We start from the raw sequence: 16,217 nt of genomic DNA, 5'->3' as shown, positions 1-16,217 counted from the left end.
GCTCGCGGCGCTGCCCCGCTTCCGCTCGGGTGACCTCCGGCGCGGCGAGTCCTCCTCGATCCCGTGGTGCTTCGCGCGCGCTCTCGCGCTTTTCCGGTCGCGGGCAGCCGGGGCACGGAGGGAGGTCGCGGCGGACGCGGCGGGTGGCAGCGGCAGGTGAGCGGGCGGCAGGTGAGCGGGCGGCGGGCGGCGGGCAGCAGGCAGCCCTCGGCCCGGGGCCGGGGGGGCCTGGGGCCCGGAGCCAGCGGGCGCGTGTGCCCTCGGCCCGGCGCCCCGACCGACGCCAGGAGGGAGTGGCGGTTGGGCCTCGGGTCCGATGACATTGAGGCGGCCGGCGGGGGACTCGGGGTTCGGGGGCCACCGGGCCGCGGCCTGTGCGCCGCCCCGCAGCATCCGGCCCGCCCGCACCGGCGCCGCGGCGGCCGCGGGCTGACTCGGGGCTCTGACCTTGGAGCGCCCGCTGGCCGAGGGCAGGGCCCGGGGGCCGCGGTGCAGCCTCGGCGACCGCCCCGGTGTAACGGGGCTCCGGGAGCGGCGCCCCACCTCCCGGCCCCCCAGCCGCCCAGCGGCCGCCCACGCGCGGGCCGGGCCCGGGGAGAGGAGACTCCAGCCCTGACCTGACGCTTCTCTAGGTGTTCTGCCCTGAATGCGTTCGGGGTCCCTTCCGTCGCCAACAGCCCCCCCTCCGCCCCCCAAAGAGCCCCTTGTTAGGGAGGGGGAGCTAGAGCGGAAGGGCCCAGGTGAGGCGGGTCACCCAGGTCATCCGTCGTCCGCAGGGCCTGGAGGCGGCCCGGGCCGCAAGTGCAGCCTTTCTGTCTGATGTCTCCCTTACGCTACGCACATGCTAGGTCTTTAATCCGTTAACAATTGCCTGCAGTACCTGCCAGTCCCTTTGAGCTGTTTATTCTTTCCCTGCAAACAATGGAGCCCATCATGGCAGCCGGGTGCTGTAGGGTTTCTAGCTTTTTAGGTCTTCATTAAAACTACTTTCTTTCTTTCTTTTTTTTTTTTTTAAGAAAGCCAGTTTACTACTAACGTCCTGTGGTGTGTGTATGTTACAGCACTTGGTTTATAATGAAGCTGCATAAAGACGTGTTGACTCAGTAAAAAATAAAAATAAAAACAAAAGCAGTTTATTTTGTGAATTCAGAATTGGTGATGAAGAATGGATCATCTGTGCTGGGGAGAAGAAAACAAAAGCTGCATCCACGTACAAGGTGCGCTGGAACTTCTAATAGGTATTTGCCCTTTTCCTTAGAGAAGGTGTCCGTTTTTATCTTTCAGGATGTTGGCTACCAGAGTGTTCAGCCTCATTGGCAAGCGGGCGTTTTCCACCTCGGTGTGTGTTCGAGCACATGGTAAGTGTAACTTTTCCTTTAAAGGAGCTGAGCTGATTTCACTTTGCTCCGGGGATGTGTAAGCCCTTGTACTGGAGTTTCAGATACAGATGGCCTCAGGTGGCTGAGATCCTGATTCTGTGGTTGTGGGACTTGAGGGTAGTACGCGTTTTAACAGGGCGTGCTTTTTAGGTTATGGAGTATTTATTGATCATATTGAATGCTAGTCTGGATCTTTGAGCTGATACTTCCTTCTCCCCTTTTCCTTCCCTCCCCTCCCCTTTTTTTTCAGGTTCAAGTTCCATCTATTTCAAGAGATCTCTACCATACTTTAACGATCTCTTCTCTCCCCCTGCCCCCCCCCCCCGAAAACTCCCAGCCAATTTTCTTCAGTACCAGTTACATCATTGGGACAATGGAAGGGAAGGAGCTGGACTTCCTAGGAAGCCTGAGCAGAGTTCAATCTCATTTCTGTCTTGGACAAGCTACTTACCTGCAGGAATCTCTTTTTTCACCTGAAATATATGTTAAAGAGCTTTGTTCACTCCTTGGCACATAGCAAGCTTAGTTTTGTGTTTATCGAGCATCTTTGTGCCAGACATTGGTAGGCATTGAGGATAAAAAGAATATGAGATGGAATCTTTCCATGGGACATTTGTGGTCTGGAGAGGGACAGATGCATGAAGGTACTGTGTGAGTAAGTGGTGGCCCCTGAGGAGAAACATTTAGCCTGGCCTGGGGTTCAGGATTGGTTTCTGGAGGAGAGGCTTCATTGTGCTGAAGGAATAGTAGGTTTAACCTCACGTTCAGAGGGCTATCGCGTTCCATTCAGAGGGAAGGCAAGTAGAAGGACAAAATGCAAATTTGCAAGGTAGGGTGTGTTAGTGAGAGGTCAAGCGCAGTGCTTGAGTACTGATAGTGAAGTTGGAGACCAAGGGTTATGTATCTCCGGCCCGATAATCAGTAGCTGCTTTATGTATGAATTTTTCCTTGAAATTGTGTTCTTGAATTGCTGATACTGTTGTCTTACAATTTGCTCTGTTCTTATATTGCCCAGGATAATGCTGTGGACACAAATCATGTTATTGAGAGTATCACTGATAGGTTTGTTAATTAAACAAGTAAGTAATAAAGAAAAGTTTGTTGTGTAATCAGTATATTTGGAAAGAAACACTTCTTAATTAAAAGTCTAGGAAGTCACTTATGACAGGTTATATTTTGTTTACATTTTGGATTTGCTGATATATTTTCTTAGCTCTTTTGTTTGTTTAGTTCATTTGAGTTGCAATTTGCGGAAAGTAAAATTTATCTTTTCTAGGCGTAATGGCCTGTTGATTTTGATAAGCTCACACAGTTGTGTAGCAGTGACCCCAGTCAGGACCTGCAACATCTCCATTCATCCTCTCAAAGTTCCTTCATGTCCGTTGGTCGTTCTGGTCTTTTATAAGAAGTCAACTACTTTATCCTAATGGTGGCTTTAGCCATAACTTATTCTTAGCTATTGTTTTGGCAGAGGAAATTAAATTAGTTCCTTTTTTGAAATCCTTCAGTGGCTTCTTTTGCCTAGGGTAAGATCTGCAGCTAGCCTTTCTGATGTCCTCACACCATACTCAAACAAACAAACATACCTGAATCAGCACTCCCGCGTTGCCCAGGGTCCCAACCCCCCAGTAGTACAGTCCTTGTAGACACCAGGCTGCTGCTTCTGCCTCAGCTCCATGCTTGTGGGTGGGAGCCTTTTTCTAATCGTCGGCCTCAATCCAAATGTTATTTTAGAACAGCCTTTCCTTGCCACCCGCTGTGAAGATGTGGAGATGCTGCTTGCCCTACATCACCCTGCTTTGTCTTTGCTTGGAGCGGTGACATACTGAGGCTTGTGTGTATCATCTGTCTTTACTTCTAGAGTGCAAGCTTTGTGAGGCTGAGGACCTGCTGTGTTTTCATTGCTGTGTCTTCAGCGCACAGTGGGCAGATGGCAGAAACTGCAGTCCCTTGAACAAGTCTTGTCCTTTTGAACTTTTAGTCACGCAGATCTTATCTGAATACACAAACCTGTTTCCACATGAGAGTAACGCCATGGAGCACCTCTGGGAGCCACCACCGTGTTTGGATGCTTGTGTGGTGGCCCATCTGATTGAGGGGGCAGCTCCCATTCCCCAGACTTCCTTAGCAGAGGCTCAGTGAGAAACCTCCCCAGTTGAGGATAGAAATGATGAGATGCTCACCTGAATACAAAAATCTCTCTCTCTCAAAGGAATGCTGGGTATGCTAGCTTTTGTGGGGTGTGGGGGACCAAGCCCAAAGTGCTGAAGAACCCCTGGCAGCCCTAAGACCACTGATGGACCATTTTCATTCTAAAAATGCAATTTTATGCTAAGGGTACTCCCAGGTTATGAAGATTTGCATTTTTATAACATTTTATTCATATGTAATTCACAGAACATTCCTCCACTGAAAATATGTACTTTGTTGCTTTTTTGTTTAATCCCCAAGTTGTCATAACCACCACAGTCAGTTTTAGAATATTCTCATTACCCCAGTTTACTTCTGCTTTTAGTAATTAACCTGTGAGCTGAGTGCTAGCATGCAGCTATTATTTAGTCTACTCGTCTTTTTTTGTTTTGTTTTGTTTTTTAAGATTTTAAAAAATTTTATTTATTAGAGACACACAGAGGCACAGACATAGGCAGAGGGAGAAGCAGGCTCCATGCAGGGAGCCCGACGTGGGATGTGATCCCGGGTCTCCAGGATCACACCTCGGGCTGAAGCCAGGCGCTAAACTGCTGAGCCACCCGGGCTGCCCTAGAGTCTACTCATTTTAATAGAACCTTAGAATTTTAAGATTTGAAAGTAATTCTAGTCATTTCCACCTTATATTTTTTGAGGTAAGCTCCAGTATATGTAAGTATGCTGGTCATTTGCATGGCAAAGATAAGCATCTAGAGAAATTCTACTTTGTGTGAGGTGAAATGATGTATTTCACTTTTTTTTTTAAAGATTTTATTAATTTGAGAGAGAGCAAGAGAGCACAAGCAGCAGTCAGAGGGAGAAGCAGACTCCGCTCAGTGGGGAGACCGACGCGGGGCTCAGTCCCAGCTTCACTGATTGAGCCACCCAGGCACCCCTATTTCACTATTGTTAACATGATTTCGGGAAATTTATTCATTGAGACTAACCTAATGGAAGTGAAGTGTGTTTGCAAGACTTCATACCTCCAGGCTGGTTATGATCACAATTTTCTTGAGGGTTCTTTTTTGCTCTCTGAGCTATTTTCCTCTTGCCCTGATAAACACACAAATTGTGCTGGTTTTAAGGCACTAAAATTTTTTTTTTTAAATTTTTTATTCATGAGAGAGAGGCAGAGACATAGGCAGAAGGAGAAGCAGGCTTCTTAGAGGGAGCCTGATGCAGGACCCAGGGTCATGCCTTGAGCCAAAGGCAGATGCTCAACCATTGAGCCACTCAGGTGTCTCAAGGCACTAAATTTTTATCTACATGAGCAGAAACCCCCATTTTGTACTCTCCCCACTGACCAATAAGGTTTACTGTGCCACGAGTTTTGTGTTCAGTTACATGTACATGTAAGTATATGCACAGTTTACATTTTTAGGGAGAAAACCAAAAAACCCCCATGTTCTGTGACTGAGTATATGACTTTTTGCATTTTGAGCACAGGGATCTACCTTATTCTCCTGTCTCCTAACTGTTGTGTCCTGTTTCCTGCTGTATATGCACCTGCCCCCAGTTCTCTTCTTCTGCTCTGCCTTTCCTTTTTCCTGAGTCCTTGTTCAGTAAGCTCTGATGCACTTGTCTGTCCACGTTTGTCCCGCTTCGGGTGTGTGAACACCAGTGGGCAGTGATCTTTCTTTGCTGATCTCAGATGCGTAGGGCCCCAGTTAGCATGTAATAGGTGCTCAGTGAACATGAACCTGTGGGTGAGTTGGCACCATGATATGCCTGTGGAGTCCATTGATTCTAGACTTCAGTGAACACAGGTGATTAGTTTTTGTTACTGTAATAATCAACGCTGTATGTCTTGGTTTCTGACCTTTGAATGCTTTGTTTCTTTTGTGAGTTTTCTGTTGTTTTTGCTTTTCCTTCTTAGTTTGAGTCTCTTGCAGAAGGGCCTTCATCTAATCCAGTAGGGCATCCTGAGAGCCCTTGTATGCTGTCTCTGTGAGACTGTTAGCTGTAGGCAGTGCTGCCTCTGTTGGCGGTTGCCCTGGCAGGTGTTTGCTGGCTGTGATGAAGTGCTGCTGTTACCCGGCTGCCCACCACCCTCATTCTGCCATCTGAGCCACACAGGACAGGCCTGCTTCCCTTGACAGTCATTCAGCTGTTTGAAACGTGGCTGCAGCTCCCCAGGATAACTGAGGTCTTCAGGGTATACATTTTTCTACTTATTTTGGATTGTAATTCTGAATCTGTGTGTGTTCAAATATTTGTTCACTGTGTTTCATAGGAAGTGTTGTGAAGAGTGAAGACTTCGCTCTCCCGAGTTATGTCGATCGGCGTGACTATCCCCTGCCTGATGTGGCCCACGTTAAGAACCTCTCTGCCAGCCAGAAGGCTTTGAAAGAGAAGGAGAAGGCTTCCTGGAGCAGCCTCTCCATTGATGAAAAAGTTGAATGTGGGTATTGAAGCAGGAATATCGATAAACTGTGTGAGAGAATTTTTACTGGTTTCTGGGCTGTGAGCTCGAGGGTGCTGCTTGAGACCAGTGTGCTCGGGAGGCTCAGTGTGTTGTATATTATGGGGTTGTTCCAGGGCCCTGACTCTGGGCTGGCTGCACCTCTGGCCGGGCCCCTCTGTGCTCAGGGGGCTCTGGTCCCTGGGGAGGAGCATGGATATGGATGCAGAGCAGCCAGGTGTGGGTCATTTGGGTGCAGAGTGTGTGGATGCGGCTTCTTGGCACCCCTGCTGAGTAGAACTGGGTTCTCTGTAACTTACTGTTGGAACATCAGTAAGTTACAGCAAAATGCTGTCAGTTGATAAAAGGGAGTGAATTTTATGGGATTATGCATCTTCTACACTGTTCTCTCAAGAAGAAAGAATTCACTGTGGTTTTATTGTCCAAAGCAGAGTCCATGTGTTTTCTCCCCTCCATCACGCCTTGTAATGCAATCGTGAGCACGTGTGTGCATGCTGTGTCCCTTGGCTGTGCTGTGGGAGAACTAGTGGATCCCTGTGGAGAGGGAGCTGCTGTGCCGCCCCTCATTCCTACAAACACCTGTGCTCTCTTCCTAGTGTACCGCATCAAGTTCAACGAGAGCTTTGCTGAAATGAACAGGAGCACAAATGAATGGAAGACGGTTGTGGGCACCGCCCTATTCTTTATCGGCTTCACTGCTCTCATTCTCATTTGGGAGAAGCACTATGGTGAGTGGTGAGAGGTTGTAGGCCTGGTGTCTCGGGTGGCAACCACACAAGACCTGGATTGGGTCAGCGCGGCACCATCTTCCAATGGCCAGGAGTGGGCTCTGGGTGCCTATGCACAAGGCAGGCACCTCCGTTCTGGGATTCATCCCAGCATTGTTCACCAGCTTTGGGAAATCAGCTCACGTTAACTGAAGTGTAAGCCAAAATCTGCCTTACATCAGGCTGTGCTTGGTAGTGAATGACCTTCCCTTCTTTGTATGGCACATCACGTTTCTGTAGCGCTTTATTGGCTCACCAGACAATTCTCAAAAGATGATGTGAGAGTTCGATCAGGGGAAAGGGCACGGTTTCTTATCGAAGGGCTATTTCAGTTGTATGGAGACTGCATCTCAGTAGGATCCTGGGTCTTCAGACCTCACCCACTCCTGCTTAGACAGTGTTGGGGTTGTTGGCTCGTTGTGTGCTGCCTCTTGGTCCTCCGTGTCCAGGCATAATGGTTTTTTCCTGTTCCAAACAGCTATAATTATACATTTTGGTCTCCTGTGGCCATGGGTTACTCATGCCTATATATTTGATCTTACAAGTCACTTTTGGCTCAGTTTGTGTCCTATGCTAGCCTGTAGACCCCATCATCTTTATCCTACACAGAAGATAAGATGTTTTGCTCCTAGCTTGTGTTTTATTGTTAGTCTTTAGTCAACAAAGGAGTAATTTGGAAATACCGAGTAGTCAGTGCCCAGAAGTCAAAGCCTGTGTGTGTGTTTGGGTGTTGGTGTTGAGTGGCAAATGACTTCCCTAGTGTGGTGGCCAGTATGTTGCGTTGGGGAAGACCTGACTCGAATAATGCATGGGCTTAGAAACGACTTGTCAAGACAGTGTTGTCTCATGAAATTGTTTTGGGCTTTAGTGTATGGCCCCATCCCGCACACCTTTGAAGAGGAGTGGGTGGCCAAGCAGACCAAGAGGATGCTTGATATGAAGGTCAGCCCGATTCAGGGCTTCTCAGCCAAGTGGGACTACGACAAGAATGAGTGGAAGAAATAGGAGCCTGCCACTCATCCATCTGAACCTCACCGTGTTCTGTTTGTCACCTCCTGGAGCTCAACACAGTCACTGGAAACCATTATGTTACAGCAGCAGTGCTAATAAATGAGCAGTCTACGTGAACTCCTTTGTGGTTGGTTCTTTGATAACTAAAAAGCGCCTGTTGTTTGAAACACAGTTTCTTTCAAGTGTCTGACTTAAATATATTTTGGGTATAAATGAAATGGCAAGAATAAATTGTTTAAGGGGACATCATGTAAAAACTAAAAATAGGGATGCCTGGGTGGCTCAGCAGTAGATCGTCTGCATTTAGCTCAGGGCGTGATCCTGGAGTCACGGGATCGAGTCCCCATCAGGCTCCCTGCATGGAGCCTGCTTCTCCCTCTGCCTGTGTCTCTGCCTCTCTGTGTCTCTCATGAATGAATAAATAAGATCTTAAAAAGTATTTAAAAACTAAAAATGCAGAGTTGTAAGATCCCATTATGGAAGCTAGATCAATAGTAGTATCCTATGGGGATAGCTACTTTTCTTCTGGGACCAGCCCTCCCCCTTTTGAGATTGTAAGTGTTGGTTGGAGTGGGTGGCCACAAGCCTATGAAGGACAGGCTGAGCTTAGCTCCTGGAATGAGGTCTGAGTGATGGACTTGGTACCCTGGCCACACTCAGCCTGGTTATCTAGAAAGCGACAGTGGAGCTGGTGCCAGGGAAGGAGCATCACCCTGGCCCCAGCAGGCTCCCTGTGGGTTTGCATTCCGCTTTACTGTTGTTCTCCCACCTGCTCTGCTTGTCAGGGCCCCTCACTGATCCCTGGAGACCCTGCCTGGAGCAGCAGAACAAATCCTAGAACAACCTGTGTGATGAGATGCTCAGAGGACGGGCAGCCTTTGTGTCAGAGTGTGCTGAGGGTGGGAGGTGGCCTCTGAGAAGCCCAGCTGGAACTGGGAGGGGAGTTGGCCTCTGGAGCTTGACCAGAGGCTGTCATGGGAAGAAGGCCTTTGGTGGTAAAAAGGCAATATCTAACCAACAAAATTCAGAACAGGTTAAAGCCCCTCATGGTAGTGTCTTCCTGCTGCTTTAGAAATGCCCTCACTCCTTTGTCGAGGGCCTTGCAGAATTCCCTGGCAGGCCCTTCCCACCTTGAGGGGAGGGGATACTGGGATCTGCAGAGCATGGGAGGCTGCCTGTGAGGGCCAGTGTGGTCTCTGGATGGCCTCACCTACAAAGTTTGGGCCTCTCACTAGTTGGTACCGTTTTCAGCTTTTCAGGGTGAGCTGTGGGGCTGAGGTGTCCCCTGACCCAAGGTCACTGCTGGCCCACCACCTGGCTCTTCTGACCCTTAAATGGCCATTGATGGGCACCTACCTAGGCCGGGCACTTCAAGCCACTCTCCCTCTTCAGAACAGCCCTGAGAGGAAAGGGCCCTTACCATGGGTTAGATGATGGAGCTGTGTGGGGCTAGAGTTGGGGGGACTGCCTGAGGAAACATGAAGTTGTAGGAGACTGTTGAAGGTCCATCTGACCCCTAAACTCTTCTACCCTGGAAGAGCTCCAGTGTATCCCTGTACTTGGGGACTTTCCATGGGGTAACCAAGCCTTCCCTTACCCTGTAGGAACCTGCTCTCTTGGGCTTGCTAAGAGGATCACCACTTGTACATCAGTGTCAGGTTCCAAAATGTGACTCTGGAGTCCTGTTCTCTGTCCTTGTTCCTTCCCTGCCACCATAGTGGGAATTCAGAAGGGAGCGGGGTTCATGCTAGATTCAGTTGGCCATCCCTAAGCCAGAGGTCTGTTTGACCATTGCTTGGTATCTACACATTGTGGGGTATAACAGTGGATGTGACCTCGGAGCCCTTACCCTTATGGGGCCCACAGGAACACCGAGGACAGGTATAACAATGGGCAGAATGGGAAGATGTAATAGTGCCCCTCAGGGCTGATGGAGAGAGGTTCAGAATGGGGGTGGGAACAAGTTGGGGTTGGTTGGGAGAGCACACTGAGAACATCATGTGAGCTGAGACTAGAAGGCCAAAACTAGAGTGGAGGTACAGGTGGCAGGTGGAGACTGTTCCAGACTCGAAGGCTTGCAAATGAAGGCACAGGGGAGGATCGAGCAGAGCCAAAGCACCATGGAGGAGAGGAAGGAAGCTGGGGCAGGGCTCTGGGAAACACCAAAGAGGCCAGAGGGGTCCCTGTGCCTCTAGGAATGGGGCTCCCAACAGACTTAGGCACTTGGTCTCCACATGGGGCCATTTGCAGAGGCCCTGCCCAGCTGCTCCTCCCCTAATGTGGGAGAGCTTCTTGCCATTGAAAACACACCTTGTCCCTTTTGACTGATTTTTGCCTCTCACTCAATGGTCACCTTGTTACTAGCTGGCATCTTTTTACCCTGCACAATTTAAGACTCATTCCCTCCAAAGGGACAGCTAATAGACTTGTCAACCCTGGAAGCCAGAAGGCAATGGAGCAATACTTTCCTCTAGAATGATATAATTCGCTAAACTATTACAAAGAGCAGGAAAAAGGACCTTGACAGGTGAGAATTAGGAGGATTATCACTAACCAGTCTTTGTTGAGAGAGGTGTTGAAGGGACAGTCTGAATAGAAAGAAGGAAACAGTTCGGAAGGAAGGAGTGAGCTGTAAAGTGGAAGGGCAAAGGAAATGGAAACCATTTGGCAAGTTGGCCCAAGTGCTGGCTGAATGGGACAGTGACCACGATGATAACCAGTTCTGGGGATCCCTGGGTGGCTCAGCGGTTTGGCACCTGCCTTTGGCCCAGGGTGCAATCCTGGAGACCCGGGATCAAGTCCCGCATCGGGCTTCCTGCGTGGAGCCTGCTTCTCCCTCTGCCTGTGTCTCTGCCTCTCTCTCTATGTCTATCATGAATAAATAAATAAATCTTTAAAAAAAAATGACAACCAGTTCTGGGGGCAAGAGGTTGAAAGCAAGGGGAAGGGGCTCTAGGAAGATGAAGCCTATGGTGACATACTTTTTGAGTTTCTGTGAATCCCCACATAAAAACAGTAAGTAGGGAGCAAAGCCAAAAACCACAGATGATGTCTATCAAATAATGAAGCAAGGAGGTATTTCTATGGACCACCCCTTCCCAGTGACGGCGAGTGGAAGATGGAAGTTACGAATATCAACTATGGCTCCATGTGCACTCTGCTTCCTGTCTGCTTCCTGTATCCTACCTGCTTCCTCTCTGCTCCTGCATCCTGTCTACTTCCCGTGTCCTTCCTGCTTCCTGTGTCTTGCCTGTGTCCTGTCTACTTCTTCGACCTGCTTCCTCTCTGCTCCTGCTTCCTGTCTGCTTCCTGTGTCCCACCTGCTTCCTCTCTGCTCCTGTGTCCTGTCTACTTCCTGTGTCCTATCTGCTTCCTCTTTCCTGTCACCTGTCTGCTTCCTGTCTCTTTCCTGCATCCTATCTGCTTCCCGTCTCTTTCCTGTGTCCTGTCTGCTTCCTGTGTCCTCTTTCCTATGTCCTGTCTGCTTCCTGTCTCTTTCCTGTCACCTGTCTGCTTCCCGTTAGCTTGCGGTCAGCTTCTCTACACTGATTGTGTCACCCCGCATGCTTCTTCAAACCCAGCAATGGTGGTTCCTCCCGTCACAGCAGCTGAGTCTGGTTCTGAGTCGTTCCCAGCTTGCAGGATCAGCCTAGCAGCTCTTCCAGAAGCCCTGGTCCAGGTGGAAAGTTGGATGTGTATTTTTAATGTAACTTTGATGTTGGTATTTGAAGGGATAAAGATGTTACTAGGAAGAAGTACATAGCACTTTTTTGACAGCAAGTCTTAGACACCCTTTTGAATTTCTGTTAAGTCTTCTGGGTCCTTTGAAATGCTTCACAGGTTAATGCCAATATTACCTTACTATCTGGCTTCCTTCAGAGCTTCGGTTTCTTCTAGGTGAATAGCAGACTTCACTCCATGGCTTGCCTAAGCCCTAAACCCCACAGAGGCTAGTGAGGGGTCGAGTGTGCCGCCACCAGCTCAGTCCTGGTCCTGGTTTACTGCCCTTAGGCATTGTTTCCTCATAACAGCTGAGAGATATTTATCCCATTTTACAAATTAAGGGATGGGGACACCGAGAGGTTCAGTGACTTGGCCAAGGTCGCACGGCCCGTCAAAGGCAGTGCTGGGATTCAAACCCCAGGTGGCCGGCACCAGAGTCCTAACGATGCCTGCCGGGTTGCTGTCTTTGCTTGAGTGCCTTATACAACTCTTGCACACAGTAGGTGCTCAGTAAATGTTTACTGAGTGACATGTCCAAGCCCTAGGATGAGTCAACCTCTAAGGATCTTTCCAAATAATTTCTTCTTGCTCCTGTAGCAGCCACCACTTCCCTGACCCCAAATCAAACCAAAAGTCAACACCCACATCAGCCACGGTTGGTACCCACTGTTCTCCAGCTGACCAGTATGTCACAGCAGCTGAGCCATCTCTTCCCAGATCTGCCCAACAGGCAGCACCTCCTCTTGGAATGGATGTTAGGAATCCCATTCCGTCCATAAACATAGCTGTATGGTGCATTGCCGGTTTTCACCTGGTGCACCGGTAGGATATGCATCACAGTTGAGGGTGGGGAGCAGCACGGTCATCCTCAAGGGATTACAGGCCTCTGTAAGAATAGATGGACTCTCTGGCTGCCACTCTCAGAAAATACACACATGGAGGTCCAGGCCCCATCATTGCTGATCTAAGGTGTGAGGATGAGGGTGAACAACTTGCCGGGTTTGCCTGGGACGTTCACAGTTTTAGCTTAAAAGCTCTGCATCCCTAGGGTTGTTCATTGCATTATGTGGTAGGACATGTGGGGGTGTCCTGACAAAGTCCCAGCGAAGTACAGGAAAAGTCCATGCAGGTGACCTCTATATCCTGGAGCTCCTTGGTCCCAGGATGACCGGGAGCATTGGCTGGTTGCAGAGCCATGTTGAAAGCAGGCATCTTCCCAAGGATGCTGACATATATGAGGAAGTGCACAGTGACACAGGCTTGTTTTGGTGTTCCTCAGCCTGGGCTGCAAAGTAGGGTGACCTGGCAACCATTTGAAGGCACTGAAGCATGGACCTCGCCCTAGGTGTATTTGCAGGGTTTAAATCTGCCCCAGGTGACTCAATTGCGGGTTTAAACCACTGCATTCATTCCCAGGTGGCCTGGGAAATGGGTGGGACCCTTGGACCTCTGCCCTACCTTGGGTTTCCTAAACCAGGACCTCTAGGGAAGCAAGTCTGGGATGAACAAGCCCACAGGTGCTTTCGAGGCACCACTTACTCAAACGAGTCTGTTCACCAAGTAGGAGCCCAGCTGCAGAGATGGGAGGGTGGTCTTGAATGCAGGGTCTCCCCGCTTGACACATCTTCAGAGGTGGCACAGAACTGGCTATCATACCCCATGTGAACACCAGGTGGCACCCAGGCTCCGTGCTGGAGCCCCCAGAGGCCGGCTTTGTGTTACAACATTTTTCCCCTTGTCAGACTTGTTTCCTGAAAAGTTGGAGGAGAGTTTGTGCAATCTGGATTATTGGGCAGTGGCCTGAACTGTCCTGCTGGGCGTGATATTCCTTTGAAAGCCTCGTGTCTGGTTGTGAACATTCACAGGTGGTTTCTAGTTTGCTCCAACATGCTGCTGTGTTTGTTTGAAAATGGAAATAATTATTTCCACAAATTGCAAGTGAAATCGATCCACCTCACCCCAGAGAAATGCATGGCTTTTTTTTTTTTTTTAAGATTTTATTTATTTATTCATGAGAGACACAGAGAGAGGCAGAGACATAGGCAGAGGGAAAAGAACGGCTCCCTGTGGGGAGCCTGATGCAGGACTCCATCCCAGGACTACCAGGATCATGACCTGAGCCGAAGGCAGACGCTCAACCACTGAGCCACCCAGGTGCCCAATGCATGGCTTTTGCAGGCTTTCCAGTACTGCTCACCTCAGAGGTGAGAGCACCTTCTCCGGCTTGAGAAGCTCAGATCTATGTGTGGCCCCGGGCAGGGGAGGACATGAGTTTGATGTGCTCCCCCTTGTTCTTTTCCTCATCAATACCAGACCTCTGATTTTAGTATATGTGCTGCCGAAGTGAGCACGACACCAGACTTCTGATATGGGGAGGATGGCAGCCTTGCTCTCGAGGCTCAAGTGAGAAGCATTTTTATCTGCTCAGCAAATTTCAGTTTACTTCTGAACGCATGTTGTTATCAAATTATCCACGAGCCACTTTCTACTTCACGCTCTGAGGCTGGCTGTTATGTAACAGCTGAAAAACGTCATGTAGGAGACTCACTTTAGAAATAGGGAAACAGAGACTCGGAGCTGGGCAGCATGAGGTGGGGAAGCCAGGCTCTGCATTGAGTTCTGGTTGGCCCAGTAGCCTGGGTGTGTGCCCTGCCTCTTCCTGCCTGTTGTCACCATCTGAAGGGGTGTAGCAGCAGGACGGCTGCCCTTGGGTGGCTGAGAGGGTTCCAGAGATGATTTGCAGATGCTGGCCATACATGGCAGCTGATGGCATCACCAGGGGCTCCTGGGATGGACACACTGCCTCAGGACCCAGGGTCTGTGCAGGCTGATGATGCGGCCCATGTCCTGGGACCACTGGGGTTTTACAGGGAAAATGAAGTTTCCAGAGACCTACCTACCTTTCTCCTTCTTTCTTTCTCTCTCTCTTTCTTTCTTTCTTTCTTTCTTTCTTTCTTTCTTTCTTTCTTTCTTTCTTTCTTCTTTCTTTCTTTTTCTTTCTTTCTTTCTTTCTTTCTTTCTTTCTTTTCTCTCTTTCTTTCTTCTTTCCTTCTTTCTTGATTTCATTTCTTCATTCATGAGAGATGCAGAGACACAGGCAGAGACACAGGCAGAGGGAGAAGCAGGTTCCTTGCAGGGAGCCCGATACAGGACTCAGTCCTGGATCCCAGGATCACACCCTGAGCCGAAGGCAGACGCTCAACTGCTGAGCCACCCAGGCGTCCTTCCAGAGACCTTTCCAGGGCCTTCTTATTTTGACATCTTTTGGCTCTCAGCATAACGTCGCTGAACCCAGGCTCAAGCTCCTTGCCCTTTGGAGCACAGAGCAGTGTGCAAGTTGCCTTCAGGGCCTTGACCTTCTCACTCCCCTGGCCCTGGCACCACTAGGAGGAAGAGGCATATCCTCAAGGCTTCTGGCCCTGGTCTCTGGACCTCCAAATGCATGTAGGGTGGCCTGAGGGGGTTGATGTATGTGTGGTTAGTATCTCAAAAGCCACAGGAATAAACAGGGTATGCTTTCTTGGGGGCATAATTTTAACTCAAGGTTTTGGAAATAAGTTCTTCTTGTTTATAAGTAAAACAAACATGGATATACCATAGAATGGAATGAAAAGCTTAAGTCAGTTTTAAAGATAAAACACATGACTTCAAAGACATTTGCATGGAGGCCAGTTTGAACTACCCTTGGAGGGGTTCTTCTCCCCTGCCTAAGCAACTTGAAGAATAAGTCCATGAATAACATACATTTCTTTAGTGCATACTGTGTGCAAGACACTGTGCCAGACACTGAGGGAACCAGGAAAAGGGAGACACAGCTTTTGCTCATGAGGACCTCATGGTCTAGAGAGGATCTTAGCTTCACCATTATCATAATTATCATCATCACCATCACCACCCTCACCATCACCATCACCACCATCATCATCACTATTACCACTATTACCACTATCATCATCGCCACTATCACCACCATCATCGTTACCACCATCACCATCATCATTCTCATCACCATTATCACCTTCTTCGTTTTCATAAACTCTGAAACACCTGTCTATTTTGTTTCCCACTGTAACCCTAGTTTCTAGGATATCACCTGACACATATTAGGTATTAAATAAGTATTTACTAAATGGGTGCTTGGGCGTGATATAATCAAGCCAACTCTATATTGTGTATTATCTCACTTACTACTTACTGCAGGGCTATGGGGTAGAAAGTACATTTATCTGTTCCCATTGGGGACACTGAGATAAGTTGAACAACTTACAGACACACTGTATGCCAAGTAGATGGTAGAGTCAGGATGTAAACCCTGGTCTGTCCTTCTGCAGTGCCTGAGTGTTCCACTTTGAACCATGGTGGCCTGAGGATCCTGGCACAGCCATCAGATTGGACCTGTGCTGAGAGGGCATGAGCCCGTGAGACTGGCTTGGTCTGGGATGACTTTGAGTTAGCTTTTCCATTGGATACTGAGACAATCCAGTGTCCAGATACCAGAGAGCTCTAGCTGGAGTCGACAACCTGTGTCCAGAAGGTGTGACAGCAAGGGATTTAAGTAGCAATTTCATGTTTGGGGATTCTCGGCCAATAGCCACGTTGGCTGCTGGTGCTGCCAAGGTGTCTCTGCACACACATGCTGGGTTGGAAGAGTCTTATGGGCTTTTCCCTTTGATCAGGAGTTTGCTGGGGTCACCTGTAGAGCAGAGTCACAGGCTGCGTTGGAGGACT

The 16,217-nt window shown here is 49.0% G+C and overlaps 1 protein-coding gene across 2 annotated transcripts; it reads left to right on the top strand.

Moving 5' to 3' along the window:
• The first annotated feature begins 2 nt into the window (after nucleotides 1–2).
• On the top strand, nucleotides 3–7,883 carry COX4I1 (cytochrome c oxidase subunit 4I1). 2 transcript variants are annotated; one of them, XM_026004943.2, is made up of 5 exons: nucleotides 3–156; nucleotides 1,285–1,358; nucleotides 5,800–5,967; nucleotides 6,585–6,716; nucleotides 7,624–7,883. In XM_026004943.2, the coding sequence occupies exons 2-5, from the start codon at nucleotides 1,286–1,288 to the stop codon at nucleotides 7,758–7,760; spliced, it is 510 nt and encodes a 169-aa protein (XP_025860728.1). In that variant the 5' UTR covers nucleotides 3–156; nucleotide 1,285; the 3' UTR covers nucleotides 7,761–7,883. The 2 variants fall into 2 exon arrangements, with proteins under 2 accessions (XP_025860728.1, XP_025860729.1); XM_026004944.2 differs by having other exon boundaries at nucleotides 73–171.
• The last annotated feature ends 8,334 nt before the right edge of the window (nucleotides 7,884–16,217 follow it).

The sequence above is a fragment of the Vulpes vulpes genome, chromosome 12, assembly GCF_048418805.1.
Source record: "Vulpes vulpes isolate BD-2025 chromosome 12, VulVul3, whole genome shotgun sequence".
Classification (NCBI taxonomy): Eukaryota; Metazoa; Chordata; class Mammalia; order Carnivora; family Canidae; genus Vulpes; species Vulpes vulpes.
The sequence above is the reverse complement of the archived record's forward strand: the minus strand, read 5'-3'. Positions and strand labels throughout refer to the sequence as shown.

Excerpts from the sequence above, each read along its gene's own strand:
- COX4I1 (XM_026004943.2), top strand. The coding sequence starts at position 1,286 with ATGTTGGCTACCAGAGTGTTCAGCCTCATTGGCAAGCGGGCGTTTTCC. Across the intron at positions 1,359-5,799 it reads GGTGTGTGTTCGAGCACATG|GAAGTGTTGTGAAGAGTGAA; the intron begins GTAAGTGTAACT and ends TGTGTTTCATAG. Across the intron at positions 5,968-6,584 it reads CATTGATGAAAAAGTTGAAT|TGTACCGCATCAAGTTCAAC; the intron begins GTGGGTATTGAA and ends CTCTCTTCCTAG.